Genomic DNA, 21,335 nt, shown 5'->3' with positions numbered 1-21,335 from the left:
ATCCATATCTACTCTCATACCTTTTGTTGAGCACACATTCTCTAGCGAAGCTCTCGCGTGCAGCAATACGAGACAGCTCAGAGAAGCAGGAGAACTGTTATGGATGTAATATGTTAAAAGTATGACGACGTGCATAGGCAAGAGGTGCTTTGATAATGCAGCCTATGGATTATAGAATGAAGTTAGGGATTTTCATGCGAGACAGGAGTCAGGATTGGGACGATAGGAAAATAGCCTTTATATAAGGCTATACAAAACATTATGGACACCTGCTCTTTCCATGACATTGACGAACCAGGTGAATCCAGTGATCCCTTATTGATGTCACTTAGATGAAGGGGAGGAGACGGGTTAAAGAAGGATTTTTAAGTCTTGAGACAATTGAGTCATGGATTGTGCATGTATGTGTGCCATTTAGAAGGTGAATGGGCAAGACAACACTCAACAGTTTCCCATGTGTATCAAGAATGGTCCACCACCCAAAGGACATCCAGCCAACTTGACACAACTGTGGGAAACATTGGAGTCAACATGAGCCAGCATCCCTGTTGATTAGCTTTCGAGTCCATGCTCCGAGGAATTGAGGCTGTTCTGAGGGCAAAAGGGGGGTGCAACTCAATATTAGGAAGATGTTCTTCATGTTTTGTACACTCAGTGTATAAGGCTACTTACTATGTGAGTCAATAGATAAATAATACAGTTGATGTAGGCTACATTATTGCATGCTAAATGTTTCTAATCAGGGATAGATGAGCAAACGAATAAATGAGCTACCACTTCCTCTTGTCCAGCCAGAGATCAATTAACCAAATATATAGACCGAGATTCATTGAAACAAAATCATATGGATTGATTATCAGACAAGTCACGGGCTTTTGGTCGGGTGTAGGGCAGGCTGAAGAGCAATATTCACTTTTATAACATGCTAGCAAAATGTTCTCATCAGCTAATATACAAGTATAAGCAAACTAAAATAAAGATGATCGTTAGCACTCGCGTCAATTTAGCTAACATTGCCCGGAATAAACAAAAATCGGATATTGATTGATTTATCTAGACGAGTCCCCCACGCCTGTATCAACACAGCGCGATGGCACTTTCCAAATCAAACATTTGCTGAAATTATAATATAGGTGAACACACACGACTATTGCTTTAAATTAGTATAACGGTTGGATATGGTTTTGGGAGTTTCAATTTAGGCAAGAATTTGATACATGCCTACTTTAATCTAATATTTTCATAATTCAGTTGACCATAAGTAAGGTGAGTTTTCCTCTCTCTGCGTGTATTCTAGGCACAATGGCTGTTTCCTTGTCTACTCACTCCACTGCCACCGCGCAGTTCTCAATACCAGTTTAAATCACTACAGTTAACTGTGTTCTACAAATCTGGCTTTTTTTCGGGTTGGGGCACATTTAATTTCTGTGATGTCAGATGAGGCCTGGGTTCGGACTTCAGCTCATTGGGTTTGGGTCGGACTGGGATCGAATTTTCAGTTCTGATGAGAACTCTAAACTGCATTCTGGTCTCGTGCGCGGTCCGGCAGTGTTATTTTTTATGCGTGTGCTTTGAATTCACGGTGACTTTGTGTGAAGTAAATACACTAAACTAAAGGCTTCCATGCGACAACCCGTTTGGGTAATGTGCTATTCTTTTTGTTGCTGCTACGCATGTTGTGTATTTTGTGGAATTGCATTAGTGCTACATTGTGTTAAAAAAAAGAAACCATTCTGGGGAATGTGAAGAGCGGTCCCTCTACAGTCCGGTGTTAATCCCTTGTTACCGGTATCCTTGTACTTTCCGTTAGCTAGTTTTCACTGGCATCTAACAGCAGGAGAAACAAAAAAAAAACAGTGTTTGCGAATTGGGCACAGAGCTATGCTTTGCCCCTACCAGATCTGCGAGAACGTTCTAGCAAGTGTACCCCTCTGTCCTTTGACTGTTGATGTATGTGAATGTCCAGTTCAGGTCCCAGGCTCTCACTGACTGTCATGATTTACAAGTTCATTGCAATTTGCTCTTTGCCATCTGTTCAGTATCTGATGGAGAAGGTCTGGGCATTCATTTCAACATCCCAGGACGGTCCATTTACTCTGTTCTGGTACAAAATTCTGCAATTCCTGGCTACTGCCATTGAAACAGAAAGCTAGAGGGGAGGGCCAGACAGTCATGGTCAACAGACTCTCACCATGGACACCGTAGACTCACTGATATGAGTGATAACACAGCACCACTCACTGGCCAAGGCCAGCAAAAACAAGCTTAAAGCAGAATAGAAACCAATAGTAATTCACTCTAGTTTCCTTTATATATATATATATATATATATGTATACAGTATATATATATGTATATATATATATATATATATATATATATATATGTATACAGTATATATATATATATATATGTATACAGTATATATATATATATATGTATATATATGTATACAGTATATATATGTATACAGTATATATATATGTATACAGTATATATATATGTATACAGTATATATATATGTATACAATATATATATATGTATACAGTATATATATATGTATACTGTATGTGTATATATATATATATATACTATATATATATATATATATATACAGTATATATGTGAGACTACATCACAACTGCATCACACCTACCCAGACCCACATGCTCACACCCCAAACTCCAGCTGCATCACTCTCTGCCACATGGCCTCAAACTGCACCATTTTGTTTCTCTCCGTCACCCCACACACCCTCAATATTTAGATAATAAAGTACTTGCACATCCACACTGGTTTCCATTGTGCAAGATTGAAAAATCTCCACACCTCCCTAATGTGTTGAGGGATATAAGAGGAGAGGCATGGAGTATGCCACTGTTTTGTCCTTAAACAATCCCAAAAGCACACTCACACACATCACATTGATGCTACGCTGCTGCTCAAAGAGAATCGAACATACCACTACCACTCTAGGACAGAACTAGTACACTCTGTTGATTAAATACAGAGTCTGAGTGATTTAGTCCTGCAGTGCTTTTTCTTCAGAGACTTTTAATCACTGCAGACACTTATTCAAGTATTGATGTTTAGATACAGGAGGCCTTTGAGTTATTTGTTGTTTTTGGCTCCTGGGGATTTGAGACTCGGCTCAGATTGTTTTCCGAAAGTACTTTTACTGTGATTCTATAGACACTGCACACACACACACACACACACACACACACACACACACACACACACAGTACAGGGCTTGAGAATGTACCATCTCAGGTCAAAGCCTTTTCCTTCCCCTCATCTTCTCTTCTTTACCGCATTTTCCCAAATCAAAGTTCTGATAAAGGGAACATTTTGCGTTACATTTTCAAAAGTTAATTGTTGCTCCAGGCGTTGAGATTAAACATCGTACTGATGTGAAAAAGTTGGACTCTGATGAACAAAGTGTTTCTCCTCCAATTCATTACTCTGGCAGATGAGCCGATTATAGTGGATGTAAATATTAAAGATGCTATGGCAGATTACCCTGCTGCTGCTGAATCTAGATCTGGGTTGCTGCTGGATCTTTTTAAACTGCCAATCAATGGCTTCAGTACACAGAAAGGAGCACAAAGGAAACAATTCAACAATTTGGATAGTTTAAATTGGTGGGAAAGTTTATGCATCTCTGTGGTGTAGTCTGGGAGGATACCATTTAGGGTTGTTCTGTAGATTTGGATGCTGTGTGTGTGTGTCTGTGTGTGTGTGTGTGTGTGTGTGTTTAGTGACTGTGTACGGTTGTCAGAAGATTATGCAGTGTGATCCACGTGTGTTCAGACGTGAGTCGCCATTCAATATGTGTTGCTGTAATTCCAGCACACTGGTGATCTTTATGTCTCACATACCAAATAAATCTGCCCATTAAATTGACATTTCAGTTTCCATAGACCTTCATCAGGTTTTGTCTGTCTGTCTGTGTTTTGCAGGCGGAGGGAGAGGACAGCCTGAAGAGGATGCAGCTGATGGAACTGGCCATCCTCAACGGCACCTACCGAGACGCCAACATCAAGTCACGTAAGGATGACATCACCGCTCCCCCTCCCAGTCCCCGGAGCGGGGCGGACTCTGACTGACACAGTAGAACAGCCCTTTGTGTGTCCGGGAGCTCATGGGTGTAATTCAAGCTGCTCCTTTTCTCTCACAACAAGTGAAGAGCGTTGTGTGGTGCCATGCACAGTGGCTGAACTGAACGGAGGGTGCTTTTGGCAACGTTCAGCATTCCCCTCGGTGCATTCTCCTATTGGGTGGCACTCGGTCGAGTCGAGGTCTTTGAAGGGGGGAAGAGAGGAGGTCTGGCTATGACTGGGCGTCCATTTTGTGTCGCTGAGGGAGATGCGTGCGTCATTCCAATCACATGGTGTTTGTCCTAAACAAATCCCGGCCAGCACTGCTGTGCCAGATTCTAACTCAATACTGGAGATGAATGGAGACCAGCCTTGAATAGCTCTCTCACATAGCGCTAAATGCTGTGTAGTGGAAGCTAAGGCCAGTGTGTCCACCAGTTTGTTTATGTAGCTTGTTTTCCTGTTCCTGACTTATCTGATATGCTTTGTGTCCTATGACATGTGTGATAGATGCTAACTTCTGTTTTGTCTCCTCCTTTTTCTCCCTCCTCTCTTCCCCTCTCTGTCTCTCCACACATCCCTCTCTTCACCTCATCCTCCTGTGCTTCCCCGCTCACTCCAGCTGCCCTTGCCTTCTCTTTTGCAGCGAACGCCCAGGCGCCCCGCATCATCACCGGCCCCGCCCCTATGCCCCAGAATGCCCTGCGCACGCCCACCCCGGCCGGCCCCACCCTAATGCCCCTGATCCGACAGATCCAGACCTGCATGCCCAACGGCTCGCCCCACCCGGGCGTCATGACCCAGGGTCCCGAGGCAGGCCTCATATACGCGTCGCCGTACGATTACCCCTACACGCTGGCCCCTGCCACCTCCATCCTGGAGTACCCCATCGACTCCAGCGGGGTGTTAGGTAAGAATGCGTGCCCCTGCGATTGCCCCGCAGCCCCCCACCAACACTACCACCCCCATGGCCAGTGGAACCCCGCCCCCACGCTGATCCTGCGCCACACCTCCTAAATAATCCCCCCCCCACCCAGTCAGCAACAGAAAAAAACATTCCAGCTCTTTACTGCATCTTTCTTTTCACTGTCACGAGACACTTCTCTCATCTAAAAAGCCCTTTAAGTAATGTGTGCATAAATAAATAGGCTGTTAAGTGCTCCACTGGCTCGATGTGAATTATAAGAGGGAGCTGTTTTATTTGGGAAAAGGTCCTTACCCTCCTCTCTCCCGGTCCCTGCATACACACGTGGCCCTATAGCTTTGAAAAAGCCACTTAAGAAAATCAGATTAGAAATATCATATTACCAACACAACGTGACTCCATTAAGAATGCTCCCAAAGGCACAGTGTAAACCTGAACTGCTATCAATGCGTCGAAATGCCACCAGCAGCTTGTCCAATTGGGTTGAGCACATTCTAAATAGTCCGTCTGTACCGTGTCAGCCCGTAGCAGCCAGTTTTCTGCCCAGTGCAGTGGACCAAGCCTCCAACTGTGTGTCTGGGTGAAGGGAGAGGGAGTGTTACTGTGAGGAGAGGGGCGGGGGGTGGAGGTCGAGGAGCGGCGGAGCCCGGCGAAGATTTCACCCTGTCTCTCTCTCTTGTGTAACCAATACAGCGTCCTCAAAGGCCGAAGAGCTGCCCCTCTACCTGGGGTTTCAGACCTGTCACTTTCCCATCACTGTGCAGCGAGGAGAGCCCTCCAACCGGCCTCCCTTTTAAAGAAACACCCCCTTCCCTCCCTCCTTCCCTCCATCCCCTCACACAACACACACACACACACCTCCTCCCCCTCCCTCCCTCCCCGCCACCACACGTTGGACTGGTCGAGGATCGGCCCTCTCTGAACAACAACAAGCCACATGGGGAAGCCTCAGCCCTTCCTCTTTGAACGTCTGTTCAAAGTGGCGTGTGTGTTACTGATCAACCCTTTTTGATTTCCTGTCCTGATGATGATGATGATATATCTGTGTATGATGATGAGGGAGAATAAGCACTGAGCCCCACACTGCTGGAGACCCCCCTTGGGGCTGGGTCCCCCGTCACCCTCTCTCTTGGGTGTGGCTCTGGGGCATCGGGAGAGGTAACATGCGGAGGTCGGGACAGAGTGGTTACAGAGCCAAGGGAGTGGTGGGGTGTGTTGGTGCGGAGGTTAAAGCATCTACTGTAGGCTTGACAGGCTTTATTCACAAAGGGATTTTAGGACTTTCTGTCCCAACACTGACAGTCTTTAAAATAAAATCACCTAATTATTATTTCAGCTCAAGTGTAGCCACTCGAAACAACAGTAAGTGAGTGAACAACATGGCCCTTTAGTATAGAGCTTTTTTGTATCGACTCAAAAGGAATGTCCTAAAATGGCTTTGGGAATAGGGCCTGGTGATGCTTCTCAAAGGACCGCCGGACACTCCTGGCACTAATTCCCGGTTCCCTTCCGTTATTCTATAGGTGTGGCTTTCCCCACGAAAGGCTAAAATAATTTCAAGGATCCTTACTGAGCCCCTCATTCGATCTAAGTGTTAACACACAGACACTTTTGTTTCCCCAACGGCCTCTTAGTATATCGAACCATGAGTCAGGCCTATAGCAGTCAGACAGACAGACCCCCTCACTACTGATGTTTACACTGGCCCAACCTCCCCAAAGAGGCACAGCTCTTTATACCATGCATGATGTGTGTGTGGTGGTATGTGCATCCTGTACACACGCAGCCACACATGTATATGTCGTTTCACTGACTGCTATGTCCGGGCTTGAGAATCTCGACAAATACTGTCTCGCTTTACTAATCACTTAATTCATTGCCTTTTTTCTTCTTCTTTTTTTTTTAATAAGAGATGTTACTTTTTTTATTACTGCAAATGTGCCTAAAAGCTTTCGTCTCTGGGCTTTAACCAGAGAGTGAGTGATCAGTATTATATTTCAAACGAATAACTAGAGAGATGCACTTCCTGATGCTCAACCTGAGATTATGTGACTAGTAAAGCTCCCTTCTCTCTGTGTGTGTGTGTGTGTGTGTGTGTGTGTGTGTGTGTGTGTGTGTGTGTGTGTGTGTGTGTGTGTGTGTGTGTGTGTGTGTGTGTGTGTGTGTGAATGCATAAATGCCTAATGTCTGTGAATCTGTAGCAAGGACTCGAGTAAACAATGGATCCTTACAGTCAATGCTACTCCATTGTCATGGATGTTACTAAGTCCAATATTTCTCCTTGTTGCAACAAAATATATGAGTATAATTTGTGCCTTAACATGTATTTCTAATGATTTTTCCTAATTTTGTTAGATGTTTGGTCATATATAAGCCTTTATGATATGATGAATTGAATTGATGGAAATGGTGAAGGATGAAATGACCTAATCCTTGTTTTGGTCATGTTGTTGCAATCCGAGCAGGTGCAGTGACTACTAAAGTTCGAAGGCACGAACTGCGGGTCCATCCTTACCAAAGGATAGTGACCGCAGACCGAGGTTAGTTTAGCTCCTATGCTTTTGTGTTTTATTGCTAATGCCTGCTCACTGTTGGTCCTGATCTGTTTTGCAATATGTACAAATTGTTAAGCTAGTCGTCCCAGTTTGTGATGTGATGCAACATACTGCACCCCCTTCCTACTCTTGGCCTCTGAGAACGTTTATTTAGGTGATTCTGAGGAATAGTGACCACAACACAGTAGGATAATGATGCTTTTGCTATCTAGGTAGAGACACAAACACGCATACCTGCATTTAAAAAACAAACTACTCCACTCCATTATTTAAAACAAACTACTCCACTCCATTATTTCGATGACTTTATGAATCTGACATGATGTTGATGACAAATAATGGACCCCTTCTAAAAGAAAGAAGATACAATTATCTGTGTTTTAGTTTCCCCCTCTGTTGAACGAGAAGTTTGCAATTTTATGCACTTAAGTCTTCAACTCCTTATTAAGTGGATAATGTAACACTATAATTGATCAAGTATGTCCATTTGTATTTATTTGTTTGCGGAAATGACTTTTTGGAGAATCTGACCCATTTTGTTGTCCAAGACAACACAAAAGTGGGTGTAAACCTGTCATGTCCCATTTGTTTTTGTTTTTCACTGTCTAATTGGACTGCAGTAGCTTCCCATTTTTACTACAGTAATTTAGATACAAAATTAAATTGTTTATTTAGTGTCAAAAGTCTCAACAGCGGCCTTATGAGTAGAGAGGGGTGGACACGTAATGGGCTTTAGACTGGAAATAGCTTCTTCTGCAGATAGGTAAACAAACACAACTGCCAAACCCTTTACTCTCTGAAGTCTACCCATTTCCTGCCCTCCTTTTTTTAAAGTCCATGCAGAACTTTTACTACCCTTACTGAATATTGAGAATAATTGAGGAAGTTATTGGAGAAGGAACCATGTGTGAAGTTACACAGGCAACTAGGAATTTGCGGGATCTGTAGTCTACAGTGTCTTCTCTTTTTCATCCTTAGACCTCAGTGCTTCATACAACAAGTGTGCCTTGTACATACACACACTGTGTATGATCACATTTACATTTCATTACAGATAATTACTCGTACCTAATCAAGGAAACGGTTGCAATGTGCCAGGGGATTTGATGCCAATGCCAATTGAAAACAGCCGACAAGCAGTGTATTTATCAATAAGGCTACATTTTAGTACATACATTGAAATAGAACAATCCAGTGAAATTAAATGAAAGTTCAATAACCAATTAATTAAATCACATTTTTTTTGCTGCTAAATGATATGGAACAATTAAAGAGAGAGTTCACCCAAATTACAAAATAACATATTGGTTTCTTTACCCTGTCAGCAGTCAGACAAGGTATGACACAGCAACACATGTTTTGGTTGAGTTTCCCAGACACTGTGTCCGCAGTAATCCATTTTGTAATTTGGGTGAATTATCTCTTTAACATATAGCACTGTATATTCATCATGTACAGTCATAGTGTCGCACTTTATACGTTGTTGGACATTGCTTGAATCCTTATACTCTTAAAAAGAAAACGTATTTATGCCTATCATCAACATGACCCGTCACAGTAATGAGTCAGTGATTGTCTTTACAAAACAAAGTTCAGATACACACAGTATATTATACAGACTGTATCTAAGGATATTCAGATTTCACTGTAGAGCAGACTGTGAATTGCCTCTGAAAACATTACAGGCCGAATCTGCCCTAAAACAAGTAATGTAAAAAATAACTGTAACATGGAGTTCCTTAAGAAGTGCATATTATTACTAAAAGGTCAAACCTTAATCAACAGTAAAATAAATCTGATAATGGTAACGGATAGGTAACACTGACTTAATTAATGAGAAACCAACATCAGATTAAATTGCACAAAGGCCTGTATTTAATCTACCTCTTCATAGGTTTGGGCCCCATACTCTGATTAACAGTTTCACAACATTAAAAGTTTGGACAACACTTTATCCAAACATTAAGGTAATACAATATAATATGATTGACATTTGTGATTCAGTGCGGTTCGGATGGTGAACCATGAGGCAGGTGGATTGAATGCAGGCCAACCAGTCAAACCTGTGTGTTTAGAGGCAGGCTGTCTCTGATGGAGGCAGGGGAGGAGGCAGATGTAAAATGGCATCTGAAATGTGGGTTTCTTTATCAGCTCATGTTGGCAAAGATGTTGAACAGTCTCAGTATAGGATCAAATAAGTGCATCAATTAGGTCTAGAGATTTATACAGTATATTCTGATTTAGATTTTCCTCTGGACATTTTACAGTGCATTTGAAAGCGTTTTACAACCGCTCTCAACGATACACAGTTTTCTCAAACTCTTAGTACAGTAAGATTTACAGCCTCTTGTCAATCTGGTGAAGAAGCCACACCTTTCTGTTTTCTTTACATCTGTTGCACTTTGCTTCGTTTGAAAAGAGAGACTTTACGCCACAGAACTTATTTTGCACTGAATAATTTAAAAAAGTAAAAAGCATTTTTTTTAAATTAAAAAAAAAAAAAATCTCTTCTGCTCCAGTCAGAAGGGCAGACATGTTTAAAAAGTGACAACTACGACAAACCTCAGACGATGAAATAAGTAAATGAATACATGTATGATCTAAGCTGAAGAAGTCTTAAACGGACCACTGTGGAGTGGACAGAGTTCTAGGGTTCCACTTTATGGGTGAGAAATTGCCAGAGTATGAATGCATTTATTGAGAAGGAAACAAATCACCTTGAGACATTTTTTAAACGTTTTACTGTAAGCTTCTTTTTATTTGTTGTTGTTGCAAAGAAAATAGTATATACTTGTGGCTTCTTGAAATATATATATAAATATATATATTAAAAATATAAAGCAGGAATGTATATGAAATGTCAGATTTGACTTGTATTTTGCAAAGATATAGCCAGGATTATTCTAGAGGGCTATTTGTAGGAAAGACACATAGCAGCTTTATAGAACCACTTTAGAAAATGTCCTATATTTTTGAATATATTTTAGGGCTTTATACAAAAGACAGGACCTTTTCATTGTTTATATGCAAGTGCATTTTATATTATGTGTCCTGTGAATTGTCTATTGTCTCCTAAGCTGAGGGTACCGGCTGAAGTGACAGCTTTAGCATGCTCACGGCTTCAACTTCCATGGCTAGTGTGCTATTCTAGAAAATACCATGTAGTGTTGCTTTGTACCATTAAGGCAAGGATTTTCATGTTTGTTGTAAATAGAAAACATACTTTAAAAAGGCAATAAAAAATTATATTGAGTAAAAAAAAACTATACACACTGTTTTGGCCTTAAATGATTTTGTCCACAATGATGTGGTCTTCTTGAATTTCTCATTGTATCCTCTCTAAATTCATTTATTCTATAACAATAAGACTTATTAATATTTGTTTCCATCACTACTAGCCGCTTGACTCTTGAACCTCTGAAGGGCTCTAATGACTCTTAACAGTCAGTTAACAATCATTTTACTGACTGTTGTCCAAGACTATTCCTTCCTCCATCTCATTTTGATCTTTTCTTCTGCCTTGATTTACTGTCTATTCACTTGACTGCTACTAACAATTAGACATACTGTTATTGTCTTATTTAAATTTCCTCCTTTTTAACATTTGAGCTATGGGGGGGTGGGGCTGTCGTTCATATTATGTAAAATCATGCTTTCATGATTTTATGACACTGTATTAAAATATATGAAGAGTTATTCCTGAATTATTGGATTCAATCAACCCACCATAGGAATTGTCCTGTATCTATACTAACAAAAGAATGCATTCCTTTTTTTTTCTCCTTTTTTTTACACAACGTTCTCGCTCCAGCGCTCTGGCTTTGGTCAAAGGTGTTGTGAAAGATATGGAAACACATTGAGACACGTGTAAGTTGGTCAGTCCCAGTTATGGAGAAATCGTATGGTGGGTTGAATGGATGCAAGGTATACCTCTGATTGGTTAAATCATATTGTCATCCTGCTGTCACTAGCCGAGACTAATCTCCTCTCAATCTTTGTTCTTTCCTTTCCTTTTTGTTTCTCTCCTTTATTATTTTTCTCTCCTTTCTGTTTGTTTGTTTCCTAACCCTTCCCCCAGCCGCCACTGGCAACTAACCCCTGACCTTCTGACCTCTGAACTCTTCACACATGATGACCTGGCCATTGCCTGCCCGCAGATCAGTTCTCCGGTAGAAAGAAAGAACACATAAAGCCTTGGCTTGTTACAGTCAGTCATGGCACAGCTTCTCATCAGCCGAATAATGGACACACTATAATGGCTTGGCAGGCCACTCCTGCCTGTCCTGTCTGCTTAATAGGGGGACTGACCCTGGCTCTAGACCTGCACTGAATCATTGTTAAGCAATAAGGTCTGAAATGCCCCCTCTGAGCATCACTGAACGAGTCCCCAGCCAGGCAACTTCCAAACACACCACACTCTAAAACACCCTGGTAACGGCTGGTCGCCTCATCCGGACTGAAGATGAAGAAGGTCGGCACCCTCCCACCCCTCCGACCGCCCAAACCCACCGTACGCATGTCGCCCAGGTGACTTTCCCACTGTCATGGTAACGGAGCTGGCTCTGAATGTATAGCAGCGCGGTGAGGCCTTCCCGAGCAGAGTGCATGCACCTCTCTCTGTCTCTCTCTCTCTGTCGCTCTCTGTCTCTCTCTCTGTCGCTCTCTCTCTCTCTCTCTCTCTCTCTCTCTCTCTCTCTCTCTCTCTCTCTCTCTCTCTCCACCCATATATCCTTGCCAACTGATTACCCCTCTCCCTTCACTGACTCTCTATGAAATCTGTTATGAAATGGAAATTGAGGGGGGTTCATTCTAGCAGGACTTGAAGAGAGACTAGGGGTCAAAAAGAGTATCAAGTATAGAAGGTGGAACCTGTCCCGTTACCTGGCATTGTTGTTGTTTTTCTACCATGAAGGAAGATCTTGCAGTCAACTGTTTTTTTTTAGGATGTAAAAGCCATGCTTGCCTATCTGCTGTACAAATGTATTGAAATTGTAGATACATGTGTAAAAATGGGGGAGAGAACACCATATGTAAAGAAAATAGACACTTTTATTATACATGGGTGCTCATGGCAAAGAGAAATATCTATTTTTCAAAAACATAGTCTTTTATATCTTCAAGTATTGTAAAGAGAAATTAAAAATTAAACCCTTTATGTCATGAAAACAATCCTGTTTTATTTCTGTGGATGGAGAGGTGAAGACCAAAACAACCTTTCATTTGATTTCGGGGTTGAGCATTTAACTGAAGTGGAAAAACAACAAAGTGCCTTATTATGGTTTCTGATATCTGAATGTGTCATCCTCAGCCTTTAAGCTGCAGGCCAGGTCAGTACACACAGTCTGTCAGCCACAGAGATGCCCTTAGACGGAGTCAGTCACCTCAGCCTTGTTGCTACACTAGTCAGACACAGTAGGTCTCCTTCCACCATCATTTAAGTGTGACTCTAGGTAGGTACACAAGTTCTTTTTGGTGGCTCCATAGAGTAGTAATATAGTAATATTTGACTAAAACATAATAGTTTCAAACCTTGCTCACATTTATATATGATCACAAATATCACTCTATTACGCGTGGTAATACTTTGGAAGAGATGTCCAAAATTAAAATCACTTGGAGCTGATTTGCCTGTTTTTACAGTCTTGTGGGGCCAATTAAAATCTCCTGTGGGCCAAATTCAGCCCGCGGGCCAGTTGGGTAACCCTGTCCAAAAGGGACAAATATATGATAAAAGAGAGCTGTAACATGTCCAGTTCGTATCTGAACTGAGAAAATTATTGGCCTTATAGTATTTCACTGTGACGCCCCTGAGACTCCGGTTGTCTTTGTCTGTTGAGGATGGCCTCAGAGTTCCCCAATTATTATTTCCAGTAGTATGCTACTCATGCCAGTTCCTAGGTTTTACACACAAGGACATCTTGACATGCATCGTCTTTACAGTTAGAAGTGTCATTTTGGACTGCCTTATGTAGGAGTTGTCATTGGCATAGACATCCCACTACCCGTGGAGCTGACATCCCACATCCCTCTACCATGATGTATCTCTCTACCACCTATCCCATTAGATGAGGACGTGTCTGTTTCTGCCCTCCTGATTTACTACCTATAAAGGAGTATTGGGTCTGTAGTCTTACTGCTGACTCGACACGTGCTGTGTTAAATGGAGGAGAAGGGTTTATGTCATTGTGGTACCTAGTGATTGACTGTAAAGCCTGTGTGTACTTCCTGGTCTGCGCCAAAAGATTGCTCCACATCCCCCTCTTGATTTACTATGCAACAGAATGGCCTCTGGTGGTGTATGAAGAGTTTCTGTGTCTCAGATTGTCTTCATGCGTGCCATTTCTTTTCAGTTACAGTATTTATGTTTGCGAAATGATTCTGCAGTGCAATTGCATATGATTATAATCCATTATAAATGATGAATACGTATGGATTCTCAATCATTAATATGATACGTGTTATCATTGTTATCGGATGTCATTATTATATAAGACAATGGATTGACTTTGAAGCGAGGCGAATATGAATATTTTACATATAATTGTACCGGTGATAAAAGAATGGTAGCAAACAAATGGTTTCCTTGGTTGTGAGTGAAGAGACATCAGAACCAATATAGAATGGCTTCCCATCCCTTAGTAATGTTACTGTTATGCTATTATCAGAGATTTTTTTTATCTGTGCCATTTTGACAGCATTATTCTTGACCTGGTGTTTTTCTTTTTTCTGAGTGTGCAAATCAAGCGTGTTATTCTGTAGGACCCCATGCTGTCGAACAACTGATCCTGTTAGCATTTACTCCATGGATGGTGTGCGACCATACCCAAATGATTTCCTATGAGAAAACAATATGTGTATTTGCAGCCATTGTTACAAGTTTATAATGTATTTTTCTATCTTGTTTTATATGTGTGTAAGAAGAAAAAAACTGTTAAATGACTTACATAAACGACAAAAGCAGCTACGTTATTTGTTCGATTTTGAGATTCTTTGTAGTTTATTAAATCTGGGTTTTTTTTCTCCCTAATCCTGGTCCTGGGGAACCAAAGAGGTGCACACCTGATTCCTCTAATGACCAACTCATCATAAAACCTTTGATTAGTGGAATCAGGTGTGTAGTGCAAATATGTGCACCTCTTTGGGCCTCCAGGACCAGGATTAAGAAACACTGCATTAAATTGACTCCTTGACAAAGTCTTATCTCTATTATTGACTCAGATCATTTAACTTTTTCCTTTCCTCCCGTGTTTTGTTGTGACGTGTTAGACTTAGCCAGTATTATTTAATAAATGATTCCAAACAGACGTATTAATGAAGATGTTCTGTTTTATTACCATTCTGAGGGCACTGCATCATTTTAGAAAGAGAGGCTATAGGAGTTATTATGTACTGGGTGGTTTGAGCACTGAATGCTGATTGGCTGACAGCTATGGTATACCACGGGTACGACAAAACATTTATTAGTACTACTCTAATTACGTAGGTAACCAGTTTATAATAGCAATAAGGCACCTCAGGGGTTTGTGGTATATGGCCAGTATACCACGGCTAAGGACTGTGTCCAGGCACTCTGTGTTGCGTCGTTCTTAAAGAACAGCCCTTAGCCATGGCATATTGGCCATATACCACACCTCCTCTGGTCATTGCTTAATTATCATGCATCTGTATACTGTAGTGGTAGTTTGCAGCTATGAAATGTTAGATGACACATGAACCATATCTATGAAGGAATATAGCCTCTTAGACCATTTGGCCATTTGATTCAATCAAACAGAAGCAGATGCTTATTTTATAAGCATGTTCTTCTCTTAATAGTAACTTATGCAACATCCCTCAATTTCAGAGTTCTTGAAATAGTTTTGAAAAATCCTATTATGACTTCTCATTAACTTATTTTCTTAGGCCAAAGTATTAATCTTTGTTTCATTTCAAACCCCCCATAAAATACCCAAGTTGGAAGTAAATATGAAATGCTAAGGTCAATGTTTTTCAGGGTGGCTTTGTTGACTTCACTTTGCTACTCCCCTCTACATCCAGGGTAAAAACTCAAAAGGATATTTCCATAGTTTGTTATGGATACTCTGAAGTTTCACGGAGGAGTCGTATCGAGTCCTAGAAAATGGGGACATCCCAGGAGAAGGAAGCTCTATCTCAATGGCCTAGAAATTTTATGGAAATGGAGGAAAATGCAAGCGGTGGGTGTGGCACAATTTTGGTAGGTCAAGGGTCATAAACAAATTTAACTTCAGGAAATATTACTGCAAGAACTACTACTTAGTGTAGAACCACATTTTATATTCAACACTGGCTTAACCAGAATAACAATGAGAAATGAGCTTAGTGAGTTGACAAAATGGTGAATTAAGCAATAATAAATTAAGCAATATAGCCAATATACCACGGCTAAGGGTTGTTCTTAGCACGACTCATCGCAGAGTGCCTGGACAAAGCTCTTAGCCGTGGTATATTGGCTATATGCAATCAACCCCGAGGTGCCTTATTGCTATTATAAACTGGTTACCAATGTAATTAGAGCAGTAAAAATAAACGTTTTGCCCTATCCGTATTATACGGCCTGATACCTACAGCATAAGACCTATAGCATCTGATGTCACAGGAAGGCCAAAAAGATCATCAAGGACAACAACCACCCGAGGCACTGCCTGTTAACCCCGCTACCATCCAGAAGGCGAGGTCAGTACAGGTGCATCAAAGCTGGGACCGAGAGACTGAAAAATAGCTTCTATCTCAAGGCCATCAGACTGTTAAACAGCCATCACTAACACAGTGAGGCTGCAGCTTACATACAGACTTGAAATCACTAGCCACTAATAATGCCAATTTAATAATGTTTACATATCTTGCATTACTCATCTAATGTACATACTGTATTTTATACCATCTATTGCATCTTGCCTATGCCTCTCAGTCATTGCTCATGCATATTTTTGTATGTATATATTATTCCATTCCTTTACTTAGATTTGTGTGTACTAGGCAATTGTTGTGCAATTGTTAGATTGCTTGTTAGATATTTACTGCACTGTCGGAGCTAGAAGCACATGCATTTCGCTACACTCGCAATAACATCTGCTAACCATGTGTATGTGACCAATAAAATGAGATTTGAGTTGATGTCATATGCCGTGGCTGTCAGCCAATCAGTATTCAGAGCTCGAACCACCCAGTCTATAATGTATCTTATACAATGAAGGACACCATAAAATGGGCTTCGAATAGGGGGTAAAAATGATCTCCGATCCCTGATGTCGAAGCGGACAGGAACACAGTGTGGTACAGATGTGAGGTGGAGTGCAAATCAATACCCTCCTTCACACTATCTGACATTGGAAGGCATGGAGGATATGTAATTGGGAATTGTGTGATTACTATCCGCTGTCATCTTTAAGTCAATGGAGCATCCTCAGATGCTCAAATGTCTCTCTCTACTCAAAAACACACAACAACACCTCTGCTCTAGCAACCTGCTGTTATAAGTTAAGTTATTGTTATACCGGTTACGCCTGTCAACATTTTCCATATACATCTACTTCTTAGCATGGCAACTAGTCTACAAGTCTCCCTCCATCACAAACACACACACATACTTTGTCCATAACCAGACCCGCACATTACAACCCTCGCCCTTTCTGGGTTCTCATTCCTTGTTTCACTACTCATTCTCTTTTTCCCCGGTCCTCATCCTCCAATCCGGAGCTTTCCAGGGGAATTGCCATGTCTATCACAGGGTTTAAATTGCCTGGGCTGCAGTGGGCCTCTGCTCTGTGTTGATAAGATGTGCTGGGGTTCCTGGCGGCTATTTTGGGGAAGAAATCGCATCTTGTGTTGCCACCGGGTGTTGAGCCATGAAAGTGTTTGTGTAGAAGAAGTAAAAAGCTTGGCACCCAGATCTCTGATTGAGTTGTGGGATTCTGTCTCTCTCTCCCATTATGGAGTGTTAAAGTACATGTGAGGCTCCCTGGGCATCACATTTTAACTGCTGAGGAGGAGAAATGAGAAGTAAAATGTTGAAGTTCACCCATGCCATGGATCAACAGCAGCTATAACAGCAACACCGCCATGCCATGGGGTAGACAAGGAGAAGAGGATGAGGAGGAGAAGAGGGTTAGAGCAGAATACTGGCGTCTCCGCTGTGCGGATTGATCTGTAAATTGCTTCAGCCACTCCCAGCAGAAACCTACATGTCGTGCAGAAACCATGCAGTGATCATAGTGTACTTTGTGCTCAACGTGATTGAAATGTAAAGTCTATGTTCCCATGTTAGCGGAGACTGCATCGACGGTGAGCGCTGCATACGTCGGCTCAATCGGAAATGACCTTTACGTTTCTGACGTGGAATCTGTAACGCTTCAGCGATACAGATTGAATAGAATCTTTTGTCTTTTCCCTGCCATTTGTTTTATTCAACAGAACAGTACCAGACTCTGGCTGTGATACATCCAATATTCTGCCCCAGAGTGGGGATCAATCCGATCAGACAGAAGTACTCATCCACTGCTGTTCTGAATCTACAGAGAATGGTTGAAATAATGTTCTCCCTGAATCAAAATCTGCAGACCCCCCCCCCTGTCCTACTCCTAACGTAACATAATAGAGTGTGTGTGTGGAGGGGTCTAATAAGTAGGTAAATGTCCTTAAGGGAGGGTAGGGAGGGGTAGGCAGCACAGCACTGGCAGTGAGGAGGAAAGCGAAGCTTGCAGGGGACTGGATAAAGAGTCCTGAGAGGTGTTCAGTCGCTGCACAGGATCAACTTAGTATGTCCCAGAGCACATTTGACCTTCATGTTGACGCTGGCTGGGATCTTGGTCAGCTTTCTGGTGGCGGTTGGGAAGACTGAAAAGTGATGCATTGCGGCACCTTATTGGCGTCAGTCAAGTCAATACCATAGTACCATTACAAACTCTTAGCTCTGTTAGTGTCTTTTAAATGTGTCCCCTGGCCGCTCTTAGAAAAGGTTATTAAAATATGTTATTATAATGCAGCGGTCTTTTTAATGCTCTGTATTCAGTTCAGTTCACTATTTTATTTTATAATGGTTTAATTTCCATCCGTTTGAAAATACCCTTCTCACTTCGTGTTCTCCAACCAAAGCAAATGAAACGCATCTGATTGAGAAGGAAAACAACGCCATGGAACACTGTTATGGACATGTGTAGTACTGTGTGCCGGGCAGAGCTCCCCTTCTCCGTATTTAGCCGAACCCTTGATTTGAACGTGGCTGCGGGGAGATGTTGTAGCCTAAACATCACATAAGAGAGAATGAGCTCCACTTGATTGTGAGAGTGAGTAATTAGCTTGTTGCTTATCTAATCGTTTTGCCCTTTGTTTGGCACTTGTTGGTTTTCACCTCATTAAAATCAGCCTTATCAGGGATTGGCACAATGCACCACCACCTACTGAGCTGTGTGACCATGTTAACAGGGTAATATGTTGTTTGTTAGTTCTTCCTGCCCGTAGGGACATTTATATCTTTATTCAGTCTGTATCGCTGCAGCGATAGATTGCGTGATAGAAATGTAACGGTAATTTCAGATTGAGAGGACATAGAGGTTTACCGCCAATGCAGTCTCCGCTAACACGGGAACATTTTTATCACGCTGTACCGCTGATTGAATAGAGCCCTTAGTCGGAGGTGGGTGATCAACCAGATTAATGGGGAAACGGGCATTTTACATGACTGCAATCACACCATGCGGGGCCTTCGGCATGTGGGAAAACTAGTGGAAGAGGATGACATGGAACAACAAAGGATGGAAGAAGATCAGATGCTGAGAAATACATACAAATTAATGGAAATATAAGAACATTATTGATGTCAGGTTCTCTTTACTGCACCAACCAATAAATGATGGAAAAACGGTCATTTTCATTTCTCTCCACAGGCATGTGGTAACAAGTAGCATTCATTATTCAATGAGGGAAGTGAACGAATATGTCCTTAATCTCCAAACCAAGAGTGAGCACAGGCTGGATCCAACTTAAAACTCCTTTGTTCAAGAAAGAGGCCCATAAATCAGTGCTTACAAATTTGTTTTCTAAGGTGTCCAAATTCCTACTGATCCGCCCTCTCTCTCACCCTTTCCTCTATCTCATATGTCCTCCACACTGGTCTCAAAGAGGAACTGACGCCCCACAGCACTGTTTTCCTGTTTCCACGGAGACCGTGCCTCGCTGAGGTCCTGGGCACTAGGCTTTAACTTATTTTTTGTATATTCTTTTTGCATTGGTCGGCTCCCAATAATGGAGCCCAAATGAGACAGGAAGGGCACAGTGGAGGGGGGGTTTCGGGACAGGGATGGGGGCAGAGAGAAGTAAGCAACAAAAACATTCAGAAATGCATTCATAATGACATCACTACCATTTCCCACAGCGGTTCTCATAGAGCGAGCCCTCTGCCTTCATTCATTGGCTCGGAGTTGGCTTTTCAGGAGCCCGGGGAGGCCATCTCTCCCCTCATCTCAATGCCCTTTTTGTTGCAGAACACAGAGCTCGTTTCTAGGCCCACAGAAAAGCCTGGGTAATTTAGTTTAGGGTTGCCAGGAAGTCTGAGCCCTCTAGCCTGGCAACAATGGCAAATGTTATTGCCTCACTTTGAGGGCCCAGAAACTCCACAGCTGCAAAGCCTGAATTCTAATAGAAACTTTATTTTTTTTGGCCCACTCTCTCGCTCTGTCCTTACAAATTCCTTTGAGTGGTTGCAGAGTAGCCTAACAGAAATTAGAAGAGCACTTTTCTGGGCGGTGTGGGTCCCCTCGAGGTTTTAGTGTGCTATAGTTGTTTGATTCAAATCGCTGTCTTTTTAAATGTGACAGAGGTTGTTGTCTGATAAGCTGTGCCAATATCTCTAGATAAAATAGTATTTGACTTATTATTTATGTAGCTGACACAAATCTGAATCAACATAAATCAAGAGGAACAGTGAGTAGGATTCCTCTGGGACAAATAGCCTGGGTCCCAGTCTGTTTAGCTATCATTCCATTCCTTGCCCTGCTAAACGTGTTTTCTGCAATGACAAGGAGTACAAAGAGCGGAATGTTAGCAAAACAGGTTCTGGATTTCAGGCTGTGAGACAAATACTATTAGTTGCATGTCTTTTACACACGAAGGGCTCCATTCAATCTGGATGGTGGAAATTCAGCGTTACAGCCTGATTGAAATTTACAGTCAATGTTCCTGCGTTAGCGGAGACTGGATTCACGGTAACCGCTGCAGATGAGGGTTCAATAGGAAATGACCTTTACATTTCTAGTGTGCTTGTCTGTAACACTTGGGGCGATACAGATGGAATTGAGCCCTAATTGTTTTTGTGGCCCTGTGAGATATTTTTGGAAGCAGATAAAGAAAACAAAATGTCATTATAAAGTTGAGTTAGCCAATAAACATTTGTCTTAAATACTAGTAGAAGATAAATAATAAATATGATAAATAAAATCAGTGCAAAAACAATTCTCTAACAATTTTTTGTAAAAGGAAGAAAAACGTCTTCTGTTTCTGTAATGGGTCAAGCTGACGGACTTCTTTTTTATTTTATTTTAAGTGTTTTGCTGCCATCTAGTTGGGGGACATCAAATCACAGGTGAATTATCAACAGTAGCTGAACAATTGAACTCATTCAACATAATCCACAAAAAAAAGAAATTATACTCATTAGTCAAGAACCACTGAATAGTGGTAACTGCACAATCGAGTTATAACTTAACTGATTTAGTTGTTCCAATATTCTGTAATCGACAG

General features: G+C 41.7%; 1 protein-coding gene across 3 annotated transcripts in view; it reads left to right on the top strand.

Moving 5' to 3' along the window:
- Positions 1–14,884, top strand: part of LOC115135228 (KH domain-containing RNA-binding protein QKI) — a 109,273-nt gene extending 94,389 nt beyond the window's left edge. Inside the window, exons 5-8 of one of the 3 annotated variants that reach the window (XM_029669697.2) lie at positions 3,963–4,050; positions 4,723–5,010; positions 7,491–7,565; positions 11,659–14,884. In XM_029669697.2, the coding sequence (XP_029525557.1) occupies positions 3,963–4,050; positions 4,723–5,010; positions 7,491–7,565; positions 11,659–11,675 (468 nt within the window). In that variant the 3' untranslated portion in view covers positions 11,676–14,884. Of the gene's footprint in view, positions 1–3,962; positions 4,051–4,722; positions 7,578–11,658 lie in introns of those variants that run through there. The other 2 variants (XM_029669696.2, XM_029669695.2) reach the window with 2 other exon arrangements.
- The last annotated feature ends 6,451 nt before the right edge of the window (positions 14,885–21,335 follow it).

Source organism: Oncorhynchus nerka, linkage group LG10 (genome assembly GCF_034236695.1).
Source record: "Oncorhynchus nerka isolate Pitt River linkage group LG10, Oner_Uvic_2.0, whole genome shotgun sequence".
NCBI classification, from domain to species: domain Eukaryota; kingdom Metazoa; phylum Chordata; class Actinopteri; order Salmoniformes; family Salmonidae; genus Oncorhynchus; species Oncorhynchus nerka.
This window is presented reverse-complemented; position numbering and strand designations above follow the sequence as displayed.